The following is a 22,502-nucleotide window of genomic DNA, read 5'->3' on the forward strand; positions in this document are numbered from 1 at the left end:
TCCCAGCTTTGGGTATGTTTTGAAACAAAAAAACGTTTTCTACATTTAGACAACACAAACTTGGAGGAATGCATAAAAACCCAATGATAGGGCAACAGTAGTCTTCCCGAGGAATTGAAATGTTTCAGTCACTTAAAAAAGGCTGCTTTGAGGAAAAAACACCTGCTTCATGGAAAAGATATATGACAAAATTGCATTAACAGAATATTGTTACTTTCAAAAGAGAAAAGAGTTTCTCACATTACCATGCAATTACTGAAAAGTCTGATTTCTCTGAGCTTGCAACTCTTGTATTATTCAATAAAGCTTAAAGGAAGCCATCCAGAAAAGAGACTTCTCTAGTCAAAACTCTTCTTTTAGACCCAATAAACACCTACATGTGCTTCATGGCTTGGATCAGACCTTATCCGACCAGCCCTGACAACAGCATGAGAGACTCCATATTTAAAAGCAATACACCTCGCCAGGAAGATGTGTTCCTCTTGTTGCGTGCAAGGTGCCCAACCACAAAAATGCTGTTCCTCTTGGGCTATTTGTTATACTGCACTTATTTTCTGTATTACTCACTACAGGGCAACGCTACACTGAGTCAAGAGATGAATTTGCCATAGGGGAAGAAGTCCAAAGCTGGGGTCCCTGCCTCCCTGAGACATTGCTGCTGCCCATCCTCCCTGCAGAAGGTGCAAGCTGAGCTCCATGGAAGAGCAGCCAGCAGTGTGCCTTCACAGTAAAGGCCAGCCACCTCCCAGGGTGTGTTAGCTGTCAGCAGAGCCGGGGAAGAGAGCCATCCTCCCTGCTCAGCACGTGCGGTTGGAGCAACCTGCTTCAGCTGGATCTGCTCTGGGCAGGAGCTTGGACTAGGAACCTCCAAAGATTCCCCCCACCTCCAGGAGAACTATCCAGAGGAGATCTTCAGAGCCAGCTAGTGAGTGAGGAGGAAGGACCATTAGCAATTTGCAGCAGGGATCGCCACTTGCCAGGAGGACTGTGTAACTGCTACAACTCACGACATGTACATGCTCATAAAGGGACCCACTGTGGCAATAGGGTGAAGGAGGAGAACAGCAATTCTGGTTCCAAACTGAGCCCTTTACTGATGTATGCAGAGGAAAAAAGATATAGAGTGGTCCCAGGGGGAGATGGATGTGGGGTGGTGATGGAAACAATTACTAACTGCATCTGAGAATTAATCATTAATTAATGGTACAGCTTCAGACGCTGAAAGGGGACAAAACACTGGCTGGATTTACAAGGTCGTTCATCTGTTGTTTAAATCCAGGGCTGTCATGTCAGAGAGGAAGTGTAAATGCAACAGAGCACTCAAGGTTTTTGCAGGACCTTAAAACACATGGCTCAAGGTTTGGGTTTGTTGGAAAAAAAGGAGAGGGAGCCAACGAAGACAGAATGTGGGCGAGGACAGAAAACTCGGGAAAAATATTTAAATTCTTCATAGCTTCCATCATTTCCTGGAACACTTCCCCAATATTTTATGCAGTTTTCAAGGACACTGGAGACTGTGCCTGGGAAGTTCTGCGTTGGTGATGAACGCTGCCAATGCAGGTGTTGCTGTAGCCTAACCTGCTGCCAAAATAGCATAGTCCTGCATTGTGCCATGGAAATGGCTGAAACAGGCATGATTAATTTAGAAGTACAGGCTATAGCTACACAAACATGCTCCAGCATTGGCCCTGAAACAGAGGCACTCAGGCCAGCATGAGCATGGAGCACATGAAGGCTACGCAATATGCTGCTTGCAGGGCAGGGTCCAAGAGCTGCCTGGAATGTGGAAAAATAATGCATTGTTCACAAGAGAGATGAGCACTCGGTCTGCAACCAACAGTGTTGCCAAACTGCAGAGAATCTTCAGCAGCTCAACCAGAAAGGTTACTAATGCCTATTTGGGCTCAAACAGTCAAGACATGAAACAACGAACCCAGTGACCCCCCCTTTGGCTAGCTGTCCCTAGCTGAACCTGTGAACAGTCCTCGGTCCTTACCTTTTGGGGCTTTATGTGAAGCTTTATGCAATGAAAACTGAAAGAAGTTGACAGCGGTGGAGAAGCCACAGAGTTTTCCTGCTGCTTTGCATAACTGGAGCACAGTCATCAATATCAAGGTCTGGAGATGACTCCTACAGAGTCCATGAATGGCGACTAGGAAAAACCATGTGCTCCTTTGGTGTTCCCAAGAACTGTGCATAACGTTCTTGCTCAAACCAAGAGAGAGATGAAATCTACTTGCCAATGGGCTAAGAACAGGAACGATGCTGAGTGCTGGGGCAGGCAGGGCTTGTTGTGAAGTTTAGTTTTGCTTAGTGGGGCTGACCTCCCGAGGTCATGCTGCAGCCAACGGTGGGAGAGACAGCGTCCTCTGGAAAATGATTCAGAACATGAGGCTGGTTCAGCCTCTGACTTGCTTTTTGGAGGACCACTGACTGCAGGGAGAGTCATAGAATCATCAAATGGTTTTGGTGGGAAGGGACTTTAAAGGCCATCTACTGCCATGGGAAGGGACATCATCAACTAGACCACGATGCTCAGAGCCCCATCCAACCTGGCCTTGAACGCTTCCAGGGATGGGGCCTCTTCCACCTTTCTGGGTGACCTGTGTCAGTGTCTCACTGCCCTAGGCGCTGGCGATCCGGTTGGCTTTCTGGACTGCCGAGTGCACGTTGCTGGCTCATGCCCAGTTTTGCATCCACCAAGAGAGTAATGAAAACCAGCTTCACCAGCTACACTTAGCAGCTGGGAATACAGTTTGTGTTCTTTGAGAAGCACTGGCATCATTACTGCGAGAAAAGTGGAAATCCCCAGCTTTCATGGTCTCTGACAGTTTCAGTGCTTGCGCTGAGCTGTGTTTGAAGTTGTATGCTGAACTTCCTCTGCACCTTCTAACCCTGAGCTTCTCCCAGTCTAAAGACCTAAGTCCTCAGAGAGTCATGCTCCGGGTCATTTTCAGTTGTGCAAACGGGTATAAATGGCAAAATAATATTCCCCTCTTCCAGTTAAAATGAATTAGACATGCTCATAGCGCTCTTATGAGAACACAGCGAGGACCAACCTGCATTTCTTCAAGATGTGGACAGGGAAAGGGCTGCACTGAGACCAAACTAGAGATATTGCATGAGAGGATAAAGGGCTTAGAAATTGCCAGATGCTGCCAGTCCTAAGCTCCTTCTCCTGCAACGCCTCAGATGGTTCAACCACCCGAGAACACCCTGCAGATATTACGGGTGATGCTCCTGTGGTCCAGCACAAGGACTCGCTCCGAAGGCATGTGAGTGGGACCATGAATTGCTCCATGCCAAGGAGCTCAGCGGGGAGAAGACCCTACAGTGTCCCCTTGCAGACACTGCTGCTGTGACGGCCGAGGGCACTGAGTTACTTTCCAGGCTCTTTTTGTTCTACCTTGTTTCTAGAGAAAGATTTGTCCCTTTTCTTTCTCCTGTCCAGGACGCTCCTCCTAAAAGACAAGTGTCAAATGTGGAGTTTACACACCACAAAGACATAAGGAAACTTCCCTGGCCATGAACTCTCTCAGAAAAAAATACTTTCATGAAGATGGTGACCATGACAAAAAATGAACTAGTCTAAGGCCACTGAGCCAGCACCATCGGTCTGCTCGCAACGAGACCCTGCTCGAGTCTCTGGCCTTTCTCTTCAAAACCAGGCAAGTTTGCTAAATGGTGGTGATGTTTATGTGGAGCTGATATACACAGCCACAGCACTGAAGAAAAAGATTATTAGGAAGATGTATCTTTCGCTGACCACAGACCAGCATAATAAATGGTCTTAACAAGGATACAGAAACATGGATTTTACTCTCAATAAACTTAAATCTAACCACTGAATGACAGAAAATCTACATGGTTTGATTTCAGTATCTGTTTTCTCTGAATAGCTGTAAAGTGGTTAAAACAGATTAAAAGATAAATGAAACGTCTGATGAGAAAGATACAGTACAATGAGGAACACGGCTTAAGGAAAGCAGATCTCATTGCTCATGTAACATTGTGAACTTCTGTAGAAACTGATCAAAGGACACTTTTTAAACCTGTTTCAGGAAGACTGATTACGAATAAATATTTATTTTGGGACTGAAAAAAACTGCTGTGCTATGATGATATTTGTGATTCTCTGGATAAATATATCTATGCTTTATGCACAAAACGGAAGGCTTACAGTGGCCTTAACTAGTCATTTCCACACTCTTTCAAGCCACAGTCTTATAAATTTTCATAGGTAAGTAGCAGCTGGTTACTTAGCAACTTTCACTACTTTTCTGAAGTGTGCTACCTATAACATTCTCAGGATTTGTCATCCTTTTTTAACATGCTTGGCTCTTTAAAGAAGCAATAACAAATGCAGATTAGTTGTCTGTAAGGCTTGTCACGCAAGGATGCTGCAAATACTTTACAAATGAATAACCTCATCAAATGATCTGCATGTGAAGTTACTCCTCGGTGTATGCCTCCACAGGCAATGGCCTACACAAAGAGCAGAAAAACGTAAGGAGATGACACAGGAAAGAGCCGTAAAGCCACCTAGTCACACTGCGCCTGCAGTACAAACCTCGTTCCTCCTCCTCCTTCTCCCCGCTGTCCAGCAGTACCAGTGATGCCCAGAGGCTTGGTAAGCACAGCCACGCCGGCAGCAGCCCCAAACAAAGAAGAGAGGACGGTTACTTACCTACCGAAAGTGCCACTTTGGCAGGCTGGCTCTCAGGGTGGGTGTTTAGGCACCTCTCATGCACGAGATGGAAGGAATCTTCTCTCTGCTCCCCAGGAGTGGGCACGAGCCTGGGCTCCCTCTGCTCCTCAGCACAGGCACGGCTGTGCCTGGGGCGGCTGAGACACCGCTCCTGGCACGGGGCAGATGCCCGCATTAGCTGTGGGCTTAGAAAACGAGCAATGGGAGGGATGCTGGTGGGATTCACACTGGTTCAACAGCCCCTGCGAGGGCAGGATGAGCACTGGCTCCCTTCTTCTGAGCGTGCGGCAGTGTGAACCCCACGAGCATGCTTTCCCGGACTGACAAAAAGTAAACTGGACTTACACCTTTAGTAAAAGGTGAAAGATTTACTACATCTAAGAGAAATCTGAGGAAGCAGAATCCATTCTAGATGGACAGGAGAAGCATCAGCTGCTACATGAATTTGAGATTGAAGAACCGCTCTCCCCAAGTTTGCTGAGATGCAAGCCAAGGACCGCACGTTTAGCAGAAGGCAGTGAGTTGCTCCATTGCCTTACAGCTGCTGGAGGCATGTTTTTAAAAGCAAGCTCCTCATGTCCCTGCAAAGCTCCTTTGATCTTTGGAAGGAGTGGCTCACGAGCTAATTCATAACACACGGACACAAGAGTATGACGCATCACGAGAGCCTCTGATGTGACACTGTGGTCTTTCAGTGAGCTGCAAATAGCCACAAAGGGAAGGGAGGTAATCTGAAAGGCTTAGTTCTGTCACTGCAAGGGAGCGAGGCCCAAGGAGCAGCCCGTACAGCTTCTTTCCTCCCCCTCTTGGTTGTGTTTTCTGATGGATCATACTGAGCATGGCATGCATGCTGATGTACCACCCTGCGTCCCATGCATAGAACATGCACTGGTGACTGGGGTCAAATTCAGTGTTGTGCTTCTGATGGTAGGGAATTTCTTGCTGATGGAGAGCAGACGAGTCGCTGTAGATTTTGTTTCCTATGATGATAATGTGATCTGTTCCTCCTATTTTCCAGGAGCTTACATAGGAAAGTAAGAACAGGGCATACTCTGGTCATATTGCTTCTGAGCTGGAGGACAGTAAGCAACAAAGTGAGCATCACCACCTCGAACCCAAGACAGAGGCACCTCTTCCTGCACCTTCTTGGGTCAAGCATCAGAAAAAAAAGCACTCTCTTCTTGGAAAGAAAAATACTGGGAATAAAACCAGTTGTTAGCTCCCATCTACAGGAAGAAGCATATGCTGTTTTGTAACAGGTTCATGTAAGAAGCATCACTTGAGAGAGAAAGGATCCTGAGAAGCACAGGCTGGCATACAAATGGATATGGGAGGCACAGGCAGTGGCTTCTGCCCCTTTGTGTCTGATGCCATGGGCAGAGCAGTGAAATTTCTTAAATTTCATGCTCCCTCATTCTCAGATGGTTCACAAAACCAGCATCAAATTCACAGAGCTGTCAGCTGAGCAGCATGCACCATTGCGGATGACACAGACTGATGATCTCTGCTGTATTTTGGGTTTTTCCCTGTGGGTAGAGCAGCAGTTGCCTATGACGCTGTGACAGCGACTGCTGCCTTGGCTGAGCTGATGGCCCGCAGGGTCTGCGGCAGGGAGCTGAGATGGCAGGCAGGCAGTGTGCAGCGCCTGGCAGCACACACCGTCCACCCAATAAACACCAAATCATTAAAAATCTAGATTTTTTTCTCCCCTTATTCCCTTTTCTAGGGAAACCCGGTGCTTGCAGCCTTGACTTTCTTCATCATCATTCCGTGCTGCTCTTGGTTTCAGAAATGTCTCCTGCTGTCTGACCCAGCTGCCTTGACAGCCCCCCAAGTTCCTCATCACCACCTCAGAGTTTTAAGGGGAAGGGAACTACCCTGCTCCGGTTTAAATTAAAGCTGGGCTTAGCCCTTGTGGCCTGGCAGCCTGCGGACGGGGACGCAGAAGAACTCGGGTCTTTGTAGTCACCAGCCTTTAAAGGTGCCCTTCAGCAAATGGGTGACACATCCCGGGAGCAAGGATGGGGATGCAACAAGATACGCAAACCCTGGCAGATGCCCTTAGCTCCAATCTCCAACCATTTGAACGTGGGTGGCTTGAAGGCCAGTACAGCAGTGTGGCTGAACATCACCCACATCATCAAATCTCCCAAAAGGTTTCACTGGTGATGACCGGGCCACTATCAGTAGAGTCTCTAAAACTCATGAATTCTTCTAATAACCTTCAGTCACCTGCTGCTTTTTAGGGTAGCACATAGCTGGGAAAGATTTTCTAGTCTTGAGCCTGATGAAGCCTGATCTCCTTGTATCATGTATAACCACATCAACTAATTGCGCTATACACCTATCAAGAGCTTTGGCGATAGCTTCCCTGGTAGGGAGGTTGGACGTGATGGAGCTCAGAGCTCCTGCCTATTTCCTCCTGATGGCCTTTGCCAATGGCTACTCCTGCGGACAAAGGAGATGATGATCCCACGAGGCATCTCCTAATGTCCGGGTGACTGATGTATTGTCTGCAACTGTTCTTGACAACCAAAATAAGACTTTGGATCTGAAGCTGATGGAGAAGATTCTTGATATGCTTGATATCAAAATGATTAAGTTCTTGATATCAGCCACTATCAGCACTGGGAGATTCAGGGACTAGCGGTTTCCAGTCTCCTACACCGAGGAAGATGGATGTGTAAAGGGATATCTGAAGATACAGGCTGGGCTGGAGCGAACCTGATTCTCGGCATCCAGCTCCAACAGGTCAAAGGCAACTATTGAGGCTCAACAATGGATGAGAAAGACTGCAGGAATCTTTGACAGAAATAATTTGAGCTAAGAATTTGGCAATTCCATCTTGCCAAAAGGGCATTGCTGGACAAGGCTGCCACGACTGCTCCGACCACGCGGAGGCTGGGTGTACCTGACATTGGGATGCACAGCAGTGTTCAGCTGAGTCCGACACTGACACGCATGAGTGCCAAGAGCATTCATAATGGCGTAACCCAACTTACAAGATGTAGATCTCCTGGAATTCTGTATTTTATTTAATCTGATGAACTCATTAATGTCAGAAACACAGGATTAAACTGCCAATGACCTGGAGAACTGAGGCTGCCAGACGCAAACCTGTAATGTTTTCAAATGAGTACAGATGATGGGGTTGACTGTATCATGTGTGCACTGCTGTTTTTACTTTTTTTCAGTCCCAGGAGGCTACAGGAATTCAGATCTTTCTTAAAGCAAGCATCCCCCTCAGCTCCGCCTGATGAATTTATTTCAGTAGAGAAAGGTTCAGAGAAAATAAAATTAATATTCACGTGAGCAGGGTTCTTCCTAAACTACATGAGTCAAAATACTGAGATTTTCTATTTCTATGCTGTTTTAATTCTTTGTGGATTTAAGCACATCGGCTTTAGGCTTGCAACACTGAAGTAAAATTGCAAAATATAAAGTAGTCAGACTAAATCACAAACACAATACAAGCATTTCTCTCTAAACCCAATTTGGATTACATGATGATTTTAGTAGTTAGAACAACTTCCATTTCACATTGATAAATAAAACCCTCAAGAGGTTTCAGTCTGAAAGCATCATGAAAGGCCCAATCTACAGCTGGAACAGATATTTCATACAATCAGGCTCTTAGGTACGACTATTTTGATCTAGCACTACGGATAAATTGATTCCAGGTATGTTGGGGTTTTTTTTGGGTTTTTTTTTCCATTTCTCTAGTACAGTGTAATATTTACACCAGTGTTTGACTACGACGTATTTTGATTGTTTTGATAGCTACGTTGTAAATACGTGTTGTCACAGTGCAGTAGCCATCACTGTACAAGACGAAGCTATCACTATAATGGCTAACATAACATCTGAGTAAGCAAATATCGAACCTCATCATTTCCAGGGTCTTGGATTCATAATATTCCTTTAATACTAGACAGCACTGCATCTGTGTTTTCTAGGTTACTTTATCTTACTTCCAGCATGCTTCAAATCAGCTATAACTACAACACCTCCCCCTCCTGCTCCCCCCTGCCCCGCCCCCCCCCCCCCCCAAAAAAAAAGCCAAACAAACAACTAAAAGGTTTTACCTTTTCAGGGGCACCACAGATGGTCCCATTTGGCAACTAGCTCCATGGCCTGCAGGGAGGACACCCAGCCACCTTCCAGCCAAGCTACGAATAAGCTAGAACAAGCTGTGCAAAGATCTCTCGGCTGCTTGACCTGGGATGCTGTTCAAGGAGCATCAAATCACAGAATGGGTTGGGTGGGAAGGGACCTTAAAGACCATCCAGTTCCCACCCCCCTGCCACGGGCAGGGACCCCTTCCACCAGCCCAGGCTGCCCCCAGCCCCGTCCAGCCTGGCCTTGAGCCCTGCCAGGGATGGGGCACCCACAGCTGCTCTGGGCAGCCTGGGCCAGCGCCTCGCCACCCTCACAGGGAAGAATTTCTTCCTCATCTCTCATCTCCATCTCCCCTCTCTCAGGTAAAGCCATTCCCCCGTGTGCCATCGCCACCTGCCCTTGCCCAAAGCCCCTCCCCAGCTTTCTTGCCGGCCCCTTTAGGCACTGGCAGGTGCTCTAAGGTCTCCCCGCAGCCTTCTCCTCCCCAGGCTGAGCCACCCCAGCTCTCCCAGCCTGTCCCCACAGCAGAGCTGCTCCAGCCCTCTGATGACCTCTGTGGTCGTCCTCAACACCAACGTGACAACAGCAAGGTAGACGCCAACAGGCAAATCCTTTCTATAGGTGTTACATGCTTTTCACACCCAGGGTCACTGGCAGGCAGCAGACTGGGGTACGTTACAAAATTAGACTTAAGTGACACAAACGCTTGCTTGAGGTAGCGCACTGTGTCAATAATTATGGGGTTGTGTCTTCTCATAGCTCTTTCATTTGCTCCAAGTCGGAGTGCAAAAGTGTATTAGTGGGCTGGGGAAATAAAGAACAAATTGGAGTGAGGCCAATAACCCAGAAGAAACTACCAACTTCAAAAAGATAAAAGTTCACAACACAGTTAGTAAAAGCGTGATTTATGCTCAAAGGGATCATTTTGTTGTATCAGACCATACCTAAACCCTTGTGCTGCATATAACATGCTTTAACAAGATGTTTCAGGACTCCCTTTGAAAAAGACAACCCTTATAAAGAGATGAAGTGGAAAAAGGGATAGCTCCTTACAAAGGAAAGGGCCAAACCGGCACAATTTCATCATCTGTCTGTGTAACAGATGATGAAATGAGCCCCAAATTGCTGCCATCTGTTAGTAACCTTTGCCCAGTGAAATGAATTTCATGTGAGGTCAAGAAATCCCAAACTGCCATTTCCTCATTACTATTAATAAGGGCCAGGTGCCATATAAACCAACACTGGATCCAGATGTCCTTCATGTGGCTTTGATTACCCTCCTAGGCTTGCATAATGATAGGAGGGAAAGTATTACAGATGCACACACAGAAACACGTTTAATATTAATTTCTCTGCAAGTGAATTACGGGGCATTAACAGCATTATACACCTTCCACCCTGCTGAATGTCTGCAGGTCAGCTATGCGGCTGGCACCCCTGCAAGGTGCAGAGCAGGCGGTCCTTCAGGATGAAGTCACAGCATCTGCCGTTGCACCATGGGCTTCTGCCATGTTTGTCATGATTGCGTATGAGAAGCAATCCCTTCTACAAGTGACAGCCAAGATACAGGCAACAGCTCTCATTTGAATTTCATCAACATCTTGTTGGATAGCCTTGAATGTCTAAAAAAGCATCGGTTTTCCCTGTCTCTGAAATGGACACATTCGATTTAATACAGAAAGATGTGAAAATGTATGGTTCTGTAGTTTGGTTGAGATAAAAATGCTATGAAAAAGCTAAGCGTACTCACTATTTATGGCATCAATCAGTTGTATCTGGGTGCCAACCCAGTGCTACAGCACAATAGAAGGAATTAGTAATTGCTAAGAATTAAGCATTACACTGGTTGGTGTCCTGAAGGAGTGTGCATGCACTGCCTGCGCACACTTAAGCTTATTTACATACTAGAGCAGGTCCTTGACTACAACGTGAAGAAAAGATTGTTTTAGAAGAGTCAGCATGGCTATGAAATTCAGCAGGGAAGCAATAAACATTGTACATCCTGGACTCTGCAAGGATAATAAAAAAAAAAATTAACCAGTTACAACCCATCCTCAAAGAAAATATGGCAAAATCAATTATTCCAGAATTCTGTCTCCTAGCTTTCAGTCTTGCCAAACTCATCATCAGCATCACATTTCTTAGGGACTAAACAAACATCAAGCAAAATTAGACTTGCCAAAACAAATGCAAATCTTTGTAGTACATCTCTGCAGTCATCTTAACGATACCTCCACAACAGAACCACAACATCTATAGGCTCATGAATATCTACCCCCAAATGTGGCAACAAATGCTTTGGTGGAAACATCTATGTGAAATGAAAACCAGCAACAACACACCATGAATTCCCATGGACAAGTGACAAAGAACAGAAAGACCCATGCAGTGGGAGAGTATCTTCAAGAAATCCCCACCCCCCTCCACAAAAACCCACCTCTTGCATATGAAATCTTTTACGGTGACTGATGAAATATCCCTGTAGTATAAGCCTAAGCACTGAATTCATGGAACTGAATAATCACTGACCCTGGACAGACATTGCACGTCAGCCTTTATAACCTTCTTCCTGATCTGTTGTTACACAAACCATCCTTTCCTCTTACTGCTCCGAAGGGGCATGCACCTTGCCACGTCCCCGCTGCTGCGCCTTCCCCGACCCACAGATGCTCGCTACCTATTTTCTGCTCAGAAGCTTAAAGGGTTGACACAAAAAGATCAATCTCGATCTTTTTGCATCCAGCCTTTTCTAGTTTGGATCCGTATTTCTTGATGATCTGATGCAAGGTCAAGGAAGGAGTAGTTACAAGACCTTTTGGCTTCACATTTTTTCTAGGAATGCTCTTTTTAAGTGGGATGATTTCAGGGCCCTGATGTGTAGCATGGCCCTTCAAAAACTGTATGGGCATATCTGCTGGAGCAGTGAATACTGGCACAGGAAAAGGAATGCTTCAAGCTGGCTTTGCTGCCAAAGACAGCTTATTGTAAAGCTGAACCCTGGGCATTTGACAAATATATCTGGGTATTCGAAAAACATCACTAAACTGCCAAGAAGTAAAATTTCTCATACAAGTGACTTGTAGAATAAAGCTGTTACTGGTACAGCCCAAACTGACAGCCCATGCCCAGACACCTCTCAGATGCTGTTCTTACTTTGTGGTCTCTGGGGCATCCTTCAAACTACAGCTTGTTCACATCAAAGATGCAGAGACAGCTCAGATCTGGTGGTGGTTATTAGCTCAAGCACTGTTCCCATGCACCTCTACATCCAAGGTAAGTTTAGTCTTGAAGACACACAGCTCCTGCGTGCTGACTACTGCTTTGGCACAACACCCTGTGGGTGACCCCATGGAGTCCAGCCTGGGCACCCCAGTGCTGGGTTCCCACGAGTGGGTGCTGGGTGCTGGTGCTTGCAGTTCTGCAGGTCTAATGGGATTATTAGTCCCAGCAGGTCAGACCCAGGCTAAGCCTGAGCAAAGCCATGGTTTCTGCAGCAGTTCCCCCCATCTGCCCATTTACCTCTTGGGGTACATGGTGATGCCTGAGCTGGCTGTGTGCGCCTGTGCTATGCTGGTGCTAAAGGTGTCCCTGGGCTTCCTGGGGAGTGCAGGAGCAACTCAGCGGATCTGCTGGAGTTATCCTGGAGCCGGTGGGACGGGTGCTGGACCTGCGCTGGGGAGGCTGGCACAGTGCTAGGACACGAGGCTGCCCCTACACCACCTCCCCACTGCGTGACCTGGGTTCTGCAGGTGCCTGGGGCACCCCCCAGGGCCTGCTGCAGGAATGAGGGAGCACTGGCTGGATTTACCGAAGAAACTTACAAAACAGGCACTACAACATATATTGTATAAAGCTGTCAGACGTTCCTGCATACAACCTCCCTCCGAAGCCGTGCCCCTCGCCCCTACTCCCCAGGGCAGAGGGTCTCTTGGGACGGGATGTCCCTACAATTCCTGCAATGACCCAGGAGCCTGCAGGTAGGAACTCCAACCAAAGCTGGGAGTGAACCAGAGTCTCTATCGTTCCACCTGAGTGAAACATATCTCAACACTTTCCCTTGCACTGCCATCAGCCAGCAGCGTGGCCAGTGGGCAGCAGAGCTGCCATGTCCAGGGGTGCACCACATGGCTTCTCAAAGCAAGGATGCTCCTCTCTGGCAGCTGCTGTGTTTCAAATTTATTAACATCAAAATGGGATATCAGGAGGGGGAAAATATGCTGAACACAAAAATACAGTCTCGGGGCTCTTGGAGCCCCTCTGAGCACGTGGCACATGACGAAGAGTTGCCTTTCCTTGTAACTACCCAGGATAAATCTATAGGAACTGCTGCATGCAAGTACTGCGTGTCCTGGTGTAAACACTCCAGCACTGTTTCATTTCTAATCCTCTTTTCACAACCAATGCGCGGCATTAAAGCAAAAAATTATGCAAATAAACAGAAACCTCTAGAAGATAAAAAAATTAAAAAATTTCACACTGGGCAGCTTCTTGACAGAGGATCTGCTTAGAAAATCAAGCCAATCCCTTCAGCTGGTTTTGAAGTACATTAGGACAAACAAGCATATTTTTTCTCCCAAGTCAAAAGCAAGTGTAGCCACAATGCTTTTGCACAGAGCTTTGTTAAAAATGGTAGCGGCTTAAAAGTTGGAACTTGGCACACGTCTTTCTCGGTGAAGGCAGGACTTGGAAGACAAGAAACTGAACAAACTCCTGCCTGTTTCGAGCTGTGCAATCCAAAACGTGATTAAGTAGAGAGGAATGCAATTCAGGGAAGGCATGAATGGAGTGGGACTCTGCAGAAACTGTCTGCCTTATAGCTGTTACCTCTTCGTGGGACAGCGGGAGCACAGGGAAAACCACACTCCTCCCTGACAACTTTCTCAACTGCTATTTTGGAAAATATCTCTGGTTACTACAACTCAAGATTGAAAACATCTAAGTGCTCTCTACTGTTCTAGTCTGTGTTTGACAGCACTTACTCCCTTGTGCTATTTGTGTGCCCTCCAAAATGGGACAGGATGACTGGATCCCCTCCGGACCGATGGCAATGGGCTGCCAAATCCCCATGGAGCATCGGGAGAGTCTCTTGCACCTCTTCACCACTCCCCTCCAGCAGCAGGTTTATGCAAAGCCACCAGACCCAACCACTGCAGGTCTGCGTTTATTCACGAAGGCTCTGGCAGCATTTGGCCTCCACCACCCACTGGACACAGCATTAGATGGAAAAGCAGCAACCCACTTTCCTCTGCTGCTGACCGAGCCACGCTCAATCCTCTTAGCTCTGCCTGCCGAGCTTGGCACAGATGGCAACAGGCAGCAGGGGAGGGCTGCGTGAGCCCGGGGAAACTCACTAATGCTCTGGTAAGTGTGGGGAGAGGGATTTTCCTTCTCTCCAGACAGAAACCAGGTCTTCCGCACCCATCAGCTCCGCCCTGCGGTCTCTGCTTCAGTGTGTTCATCCCGCTGCAATAGGAAGCATCGCCACATTACTCGGGGATTTGTCTCTTACCTGACATTCGGCCGCCACAGGGCAGTGTGATCCATCAGAGCAAACGGACTTCCAAGGAAGCAAGCCTGATGTACATCCATGGCTATTCCCTGCCAAACCTTCCTCCACGTATCCGAAAAAGTCATCTGCTAGGGGCAGTGCTGCCAACTAAAGAGCAGGGTAAGGTCTTCTTCATCTCCCATACCTGGTGTCAGCACAGGCCCAGCCTCCCTTTCCAAAATGTCTACTGAGAGATAAACTTCATAGGTACAGAAGTCTGGTTCCCTACCTGACTATAAATCTTTAACATCTAAATAGCTCTCTTATGAGCCTTTCTAGGTTTGATATCCTCCAGGAGGCCCATGAACATGGCTCTTAGTACAGAGGCACCAACTCAAAGCTTATTCTAAAGCTATGCCTGTCTATATTGGTGAGCTGAACCATATGCAGGAGTGTTTCTGGCATTGGAACAAGATAATTTACAGTATCTAAGCGTTAGAACGCTCCCTGGCAGGGTTGTGACACATTTCAGCTAGCACATTCTCCGGCAGTTCCCAGGCACACTGATCCCAACGCTGCATGCAGCCACCAGGTCTTGGAGGCTAAGAAAATTTGCTAGCATGGAAGCAGGCATCTTCATGCCATTTGCCTTCAGTGTCAAGAGAATTCTTCCGTGTGCATTTACTAGCACAGACATATGCTACAATACTTGCACTGCACTGTTAGCATACTGATCTGCTTAACCAGATCAGGCATTTCAGGCTGCCAGCATGGTGGGTAACCAGATTTGGTCCGTTCCTTGAATTTATCCCGAACAGGCAATTTTGTCTTATTCTACATTACACTACTTGGGCTGTTCACTCCTACCCTCCAGAAGGTAGTCTTCCACTTACTGCAGAAAAGTTTGTCAGTTATGAGTGTAAGTGAATGTCATTCCAGCAAGTTGGGTCACATTAGCTATTCGGCTGGCAGACATAATCCATCAATGCTGAGAGCTTGCTAATCATCCCCAGAGACTGAAGGCACACGCTGCAGCTGAACGAGGCTGTGCAGTACAAGAAGCTGACTTGCAGCATTGAGGCATTAGGAGGAGTTCTTCATAGTTTTGTTAAAATGCATCAGCATGTGATGGTGGGAGTCACCCAGATGTGCATCGGTGACCCACTCTGGAGAGGCGCATGGGACCTTTGGCTGATGCAAAAATGGATGCAGAACTGAACAGCAGTCTAGGAGTTGGGTATCAACACAATGAGACTTCTTCAGCTGTTACGGCACTCTTCAAGTTTAGTTCCCCTCCTGCAGGTTTCTGCATCTCTTGGGAAAGGACGCGAGTATTAGCCTAGCTTGCCGTCTGGGCTCAGCTGTGCTGTTGCCACTGTTTAAGAAGGTTCACCTCATTAAAGGGGCGTGCACTGCTGTCCTTGCCCTTCTCAAGCAGACTGAAAGGTATCATCTATATATACTCTGAATCTGAACAAAGGGAGGAAGATGGCAACTCCTGACTCGCTCTCCATGGGGTTAAGGAGCAACCCTCCCACGACTTCCTTGACTTCATGAGGACTGTTGGGTGAGAGCACATCCACTTTTTCTGATTGGTAGCATAACCTCAAAATTCATGAACCCAATCTGCTCTGCTGTGTTGTATGGTTCCCACCATCTTCTGAAGGGAAAAAATTTCCATCCCAGTGTTTAAACACTCCCATGTGAGCTCCTCTGCTGTGAAGCCATTTCTGTGCCTGTTTGGCATTACAGAAGTTCTCTTGTGCTGGAGTACAAGCGCCTGACGCTCTTCTGGATTTGTTGCATGAGCTGTACTACACACCAAAGACATCATACATGTGATGTACATATTTGTGAACTCCTTTAGTGTTCTTCTCAATATTGAACAGTACAGCTCCAATGGTTGTTCATTTGACTATAAAACAAAGAGGTTTTAATATTTAGCAGATTATTCAAGCCTCTCACCAGCTGTGACATGAGAACGGTCCTGTTGTAAATTAGGATCTACACTGGCAAAGATCTTTATTAGCTGGGACACAACAATTTTAGCAGTAGTAGGGAAGAGCGTGGTGGACTATGAATACCATGTGGCTTAATACACCATTCCTGGAATAATATCTGTACACAACTCACTGTTCCTCAAGAGTGTGAGCAGGACTAATCCCATCGATCCCAAGGGGCAGTGCTGCAACGACACTACAGAAACTTTCAAAACCTTGATAGAAGCTCAACCCTGAACACCGGGCACAAAAGTTACTTGACTTCCCTGTAAATACCAGGATCAGAAATAGTGGCACTCTCTTAGAGCTTGCCATGATTTTCTGACCTAGACTGGCCAAGAGACAGTGGCTTCTAGGCCTTCTGAGGACATCTTCTTGCCTGGAGTTTGGTCTCTCAGTTGCCACTGTGCTCACCTAGTCTTTTGCTGGAGATGAAAGTCAGTTATCACACAGTTTTCTGTAAGCACTTGGTGGTAACCTTGGCAGCCAAGTAACTTCTTCTTAGGCTCCCAGGAACAGGAACGATCTCTACTCAATAGACACACAACCACTCTGGCTGCAAACACATGAACAAACAGCCCCACTGGGTTAGGTGACTTGCTGCACTCGGTGCAATGCTGGCTCATGATGGCAGTCAAGCCATCCAAAAGGGCCACGCTAACCTGGGCACTCTCAGCTGCTGGAACACAGCGTATGCCACCTCAGTTAAATGCAGGATGAACAAGGTGGCATTTTGGTCAGGAAGCCTTTTTTGCTTGCCAAGCAGCTTGCTTGAACGTAGCCAAGGCGGCTGATCCTCTTTTGCTCATCTCTGTAAATCTTAGTAGCAATATGGAGAAGGCAGAATGGGACTTGCAGCCTTAGCAGTGAAGGGAAATCAGAGATTCCTAAAGTGGATGCTGATGCTATTGCTCTTGATGTGCTGCCAGTGCTGGCTGAATCAGTGATCGTTATTCTGCCTGTTATTTACCTTAACCCTTCATGTAAATTCACGTAGCCACCACATAATCAATCCATCTCGTCAAGGGCTGAGTGGATAGTCACTTCAGATCACTAAGACACTTAGGCCTTCTCTTCCACAGGACCCAGATGGTGCTCGCTCCACATTTCCCCTCATACGTTGTCCTGCTGTTCCTGGACTAGTCCGTAGACCTTTGTGAGGTACTAACCAGACTAGGCTCTTCTCTAACTTCTTTTTCCAAGACACATGCCTGTGGACACCAGGATGGGGCTGGTCAAGCACGCAGTAGACTGGTACCCTTTCCTAGCTCCTGTAGGGTTTTATACACAATATAAAAATGTGTAGGAAGATGTGACTCTAGAGCCACCAAAAATGGTAGAGGTTCTAAAGGCCAGTGGGATGTTTGATAATAATTTTACAGTACTTCAGTTGGCTGTGTTCCTTCAACCCACACTCTCACAGTCACTCAGCCGTCTATTCAAGTATTTCTGTTATTGCAGTACATGGATGACCGTGAGGTCCTGAAGACATCTGAAGCCAGTGTATGGTCCAGTGACTTCTTCTGGACATCAGGCTGGAGATATGCCATTACTTCCCTCCCAGAACAGTGCAGATATCAATACAGCATGTGATGTGTAGGGCTGTTATCAGCCACATGAAGTCCTGCTGGAGGCCGGTTACTAGTGGTGCACCTCAAGCCAGTTAAACAACTTCTTTAGTAACAGCCTAGATGATAGGACAGCATGTACCCTCAACAATTTTGTGGACAATGCAAAACAGGGAGGAGTGGACAATATATCAGATGGTTGTGCTGCCATTCAGAGGGACCTTGAAATGCTGGAGAAATCATAGAATCATTTAGGTTGGAAAAGACCTTTGAGATCATCAAGTCCAACCGCTAACCCAGTACTGCCGGGCCCACCACTAACCCATGTCTCTAGGCACTGCATCTATGTGGTTTTCAAAGACTTCCAGGGATGGTGACTTCGCCACCTCCCTGGGCAGCCTGTGCCAGTGTTTGGAAGGGCAGATAGGGACCTCATCAAGTTCAACACAGGGTGCAAAGTCCTCTTCCTAGGAAGGAATAACCCTGTATATTAACTGCACTCTGGGGGCTGACTGGCTGGAAGACAGCTTGGCAGAAAAAGATGCTGAGGTCCTGCAGAGAAGTTGAACATGAGCCAGCAATGTACCCTTCCAGCAAAGAATGTCAACAGCGTTCTGGGCTGTGTTGGGAAGAGCGCTGGCAGCAGGCTGAGGGAGGTGATCCTTCCCCTTGACTCAGCACTGGTGAGGCCACTTCTGGAGTGTTGGGTCCGGTTCTGGAAAACCCACTACAAGAAAGATTTGGAGCAACTGGAGCAGGTTCAAGGAACAGCCAAAAAGATGATTAAGGAACCAGCATCTGCCATATGAGGAGAGGATGAAGGAGCTGGGACTGTTTGGCTTCAAGGAGAGAAGGCTGGGGAGGATCTTATCAACACATACAAATCCCCAATGCAAGAAGGTAAAGAACAGAGCTAAAGCCTTCTCAGTGGATACCACTGAGAGGACCAGATGCAATGCAATGGAAATACAGGAAATTCCATTTAAAAATAAAGAAAAAACTTTCCTATGGTGAGGGCACTGAAGTTGCCCAGAGAGGTTGTGGAGTTTCCATCTCTGGAGATGCTCAAAACACGATGGGGCAAATTCCTGAGCAGCCTGCTCTAGCTGACTCTTTGAGCCTGGGGGGTGGACGAGATGATCTCCAGAGCTGTCTTCCCACCTCAGCTATTATGTGTTTTTGGTGTGTTTCTCAGCCAAGTGGAGCATTGTACCCTGGGTTTCCCAGCGTTTTCAGGCTGCACCTTTATAGTTAAGAGCAGAGCATTTTGGGCTACTTCAGTCCATGCAAATGTAAGGATGTAAAGTTTCAATTCCTATAGATCAGCGATGTGTCCTTTGGTTGGTCAAAATCTGCCTTCTTGAGTTTCAAATCCTTTTTGGCTCATTCATCATTGATTCCAACAGAATGGGACTAGACAGAATGTCAATGTGTTGATATTATTTTAGCAGTTTTGGTTCTCCTATCCTCCTGCTAACATAGTGTTCCATGGAAAGAAGGGAGGCAAAATTGGGCAAATTCTTCCTTTGATCTCATATTTAACCTTTTTCTATACCCATAATCCAGATGAAGAGAACAGCACAGGAAAAATGAGCTAATATAAGTTGCATTTCCATGCAAATGAATATTCCTATTAATGATGCTGGGTAAGAGAATGACATATGATACAGCATTCCACTTGTACAGTTAGAAGTTGGAGGACAAGGACGGTCGTGACTTATTTTTTTTCCTTCCTTCAGGAAGTTCCTCGAAGATCACTGCCGCACACTGCAATCTGGTCCCTTCGTTAAGCCACATAATTTTTGCAAGGTGCCTTAGCAAGCCCAGGGATAAACCTTCACTGGCAGCATCAACTAAAGATGAACTGGGCTCCAACAGAAGATGCATGCTTACCACCATCTTCTTTTCAAGTTGATGGCAGAAATTTAATACCAGGAGTCCCAAAAGCCGATTTCAGCACATATAGAACTGAGGTATCTTCAGTAATAGAAGTTACCCCAAAATATATATTTCCTTACAAAAAATAGGTAACCAGAAATTCCTATTTGTTTATCCAATATCCAATCTGAGTATCTGATAAACAACATGTAAAAAAACCCCAACAATGGGAAACACAAGATTAGTTTTCATTAAAGCTTTGTGTATAAAGAAAACCATGTTCAAAAATGCTGAAAATTTGTTCTGCTGGAGAGAAGACATTGAACATCTGGCTCTTCCCGAGAAAAGCAAAAGGGCTCCCTCTGGAGTGGATTCCGAAACCAACACAGGATTCAGATTTGAATAGATGGGCAAAGAAAACAAAAATCGGTAACAAAGCAAATGCATTCTTGTCTCTTGTTAGTTTACTCATCTTGTTTACAATGAGCATACTGGGACTAATTCAAGGAAACTATATCATGACTGAATGATATGGATCCATGCCCAGAATATTAAGTCATTAATTAGTTTTCATGCATGGACTTGTATGTGGCAAGGAGGCAAATTAAAAGATTCCTGAAGAGACAAGAAAGCTTTCTTAGCATGTGAAATACTCCAAAGAATCTCAAAAAAAAAATACATTATGAAGCCAGCTGAGAATGCACATTTCCAACCCTGGATGGTCATGCACAATTCTATAAAAACTCATGAATACAGCCACTGGTTGTGCACCCATGGCGATAAACTTAATTTGAAAGGGAGAGAGGAGTAACTTTAAAGACATACACAAAAACATGCTCTACTGGAAATCCACGAAGGCTGCTTTCAAATTTACAAGTGTGAAAGACCCCACATTCCCATGGTTTATTTGCATACAAGCCAATTAACAGAAAATTGTTTTCATGCAGAAAGGAAAAAGAGATCGCCTACAAAGTGAAGTCAACTTACTGCCTGCTTTTGCTCTTCTTCCTATAAATGGTGGCAAAAGAAAAAGGTGAAGAGAGAAACCGGACAGATTAATTATCATATAAAAGGAAACACACACACAAAACACACAACATACCCAATGGAAGAACAGAACATGGCAAATTGTAGGAATATCTATAGCCATGGAAGGAAAACAAGAGGTCAGACACAACCACTGTGGTGGCAAAACAAAGGTGTCCTTTGGTCCATTCTCCAAAGAAGACCCCTATCTAAAATGGCCTGTCATGTTGGCAAAAGTCACACACGGGATGGCTGTCACACAATGGGTATCTTGGATATAGGACAGGATATCCAATGGATATCTTTTCTTTTACGCAGGTCCTTTACTGGCTTCTCTTCCCACCCCAGATGCAGGAATGGCTCTCTAGCTGTCCTCAAGGCAAGAAACAGGCTACCATCCTCCAAAGTCTGGAAATGCCATTGGGCATTTGGTCCCCTGTGTGCACAAACCTTTGTCACAGAGACCCAAACCATCGCAGCCTGGGAGGCAAACTCTCACCTTTTTGGTCAGAGAGTGCCCATGGCCACCGGGCACGAAGTGACCTCTGCAGACCCAATTCAAAAGGGAAAACGACCAAGCCGCAGGCAACCAGGTCTAGAATGGGAGGGGAGAAACTGGGAGGCAAAAGCACCAAAGCTTTGGAGTAAGGAAAAAGATGCGGGGAAAACAATCCCTTTGTTGCAATGCAACGTTTGCCCACACAGACCACTAATAATTTGAAAATTGAAAAAAGGTGAAATATGGATGAGTTTATCCTCTTTTGAAGCAGCAAAAGTTACACTGTGATCCTGCCAGGCCAGCAGGGTCACATTCTGACTTCAGCTACAGCAGCATTCCTGGGAATGAGCAAAATGTCCCGTAGTTGAGAATTCCTTTATTAATTCAATAGTTTTCATACGTTTTGTCCTCACATACACAACAGCCGTTACGAGTCCTGCAGGCTCATGTCATGCAGGCTCAGTTGTGTGGAAAGGCACAGCACGTGGTGCAGGCAGCAACACTGTGCATTAAAAAAAAAAAGGTTGGCGGCATGTTTAGGATGACTCTCATCTACGCAGATCTAGCAATTTACAGCCTTTCCAGGGTAACAGTGTCTGTTCCTCCAGCGGTGGCTTTCCATGGCCTGTCAGTGCAGAGGGCAGCAGGATGTCTCCCCAGAAATTCAGGTCATGGAATTAAAATTCACAGAATAAAAGCTCCCTCTGGTCTTGAAAACCATCAACCCATTTATCTACCTTCTCTCATTTATTTCCCATCTGAGTAGGATTAACCAGAACCTGTCTCTTAATTTAAAGCAGCTTCTTCTCACTGACCACTGTACCAAAAGATGTTTTCCTAACTGCAAGCTGAGGGCATGGCAGAGATATCTAGGAATGACTTCCACATTTCTGACCAGGTACTTTTGGTTCTTTTCTCCCAAGACTTGGGGTTCTTTCAGGTGTGTATTTAGACACTGGTGTAGCAGATGTAGGGTATGGCACCACTCAACCACAGCTCAACATCAGTGGTGGAGGCCAGTGCTGCTCTCCCCATGTTCCCAGATGTTTCCAGTTGTTGGGACTTGCAGGACCAGATGGTGAACCAGGTCAGGGGAAAGATCTCAAATAATCTCCACTCTACAAAAAAGTTGTTAGTTTGAAAAATGAGGCTTTAGCATTAACTACAGATGTGGAAAAAAAATAAATCTCTAGAGGCATGGAGCTTTGCTAGAAGG

At 46.3% G+C, this 22,502-nt stretch overlaps 1 protein-coding gene across 18 annotated transcripts in view; it reads right to left on the reverse strand.

The window, feature by feature from the left end:
• The window catches only part of DTNB (dystrobrevin beta), a 214,998-nt gene that overhangs the window by 37,007 nt on the left and 155,489 nt on the right, over nucleotides 1-22,502 (reverse strand). For 12 of the 18 annotated variants that reach the window (XM_056342517.1, XM_056342515.1, XM_056342518.1 and 9 more), the window contains one exon: nucleotides 20,749-20,769. The exons of the other annotated variants lie outside the window; for them this stretch is intronic. In XM_056342517.1, coding sequence (XP_056198492.1) covers nucleotides 20,749-20,769 — 21 coding nt within the window. The remainder of the gene's footprint in view (nucleotides 1-20,748; nucleotides 20,770-22,502) is intronic. 18 annotated transcript variants of the gene reach the window in all.

The sequence above is a fragment of the Falco biarmicus genome, chromosome 6, assembly GCF_023638135.1.
Source record: "Falco biarmicus isolate bFalBia1 chromosome 6, bFalBia1.pri, whole genome shotgun sequence".
NCBI classification, from domain to species: Eukaryota; Metazoa; Chordata; class Aves; order Falconiformes; family Falconidae; genus Falco; species Falco biarmicus.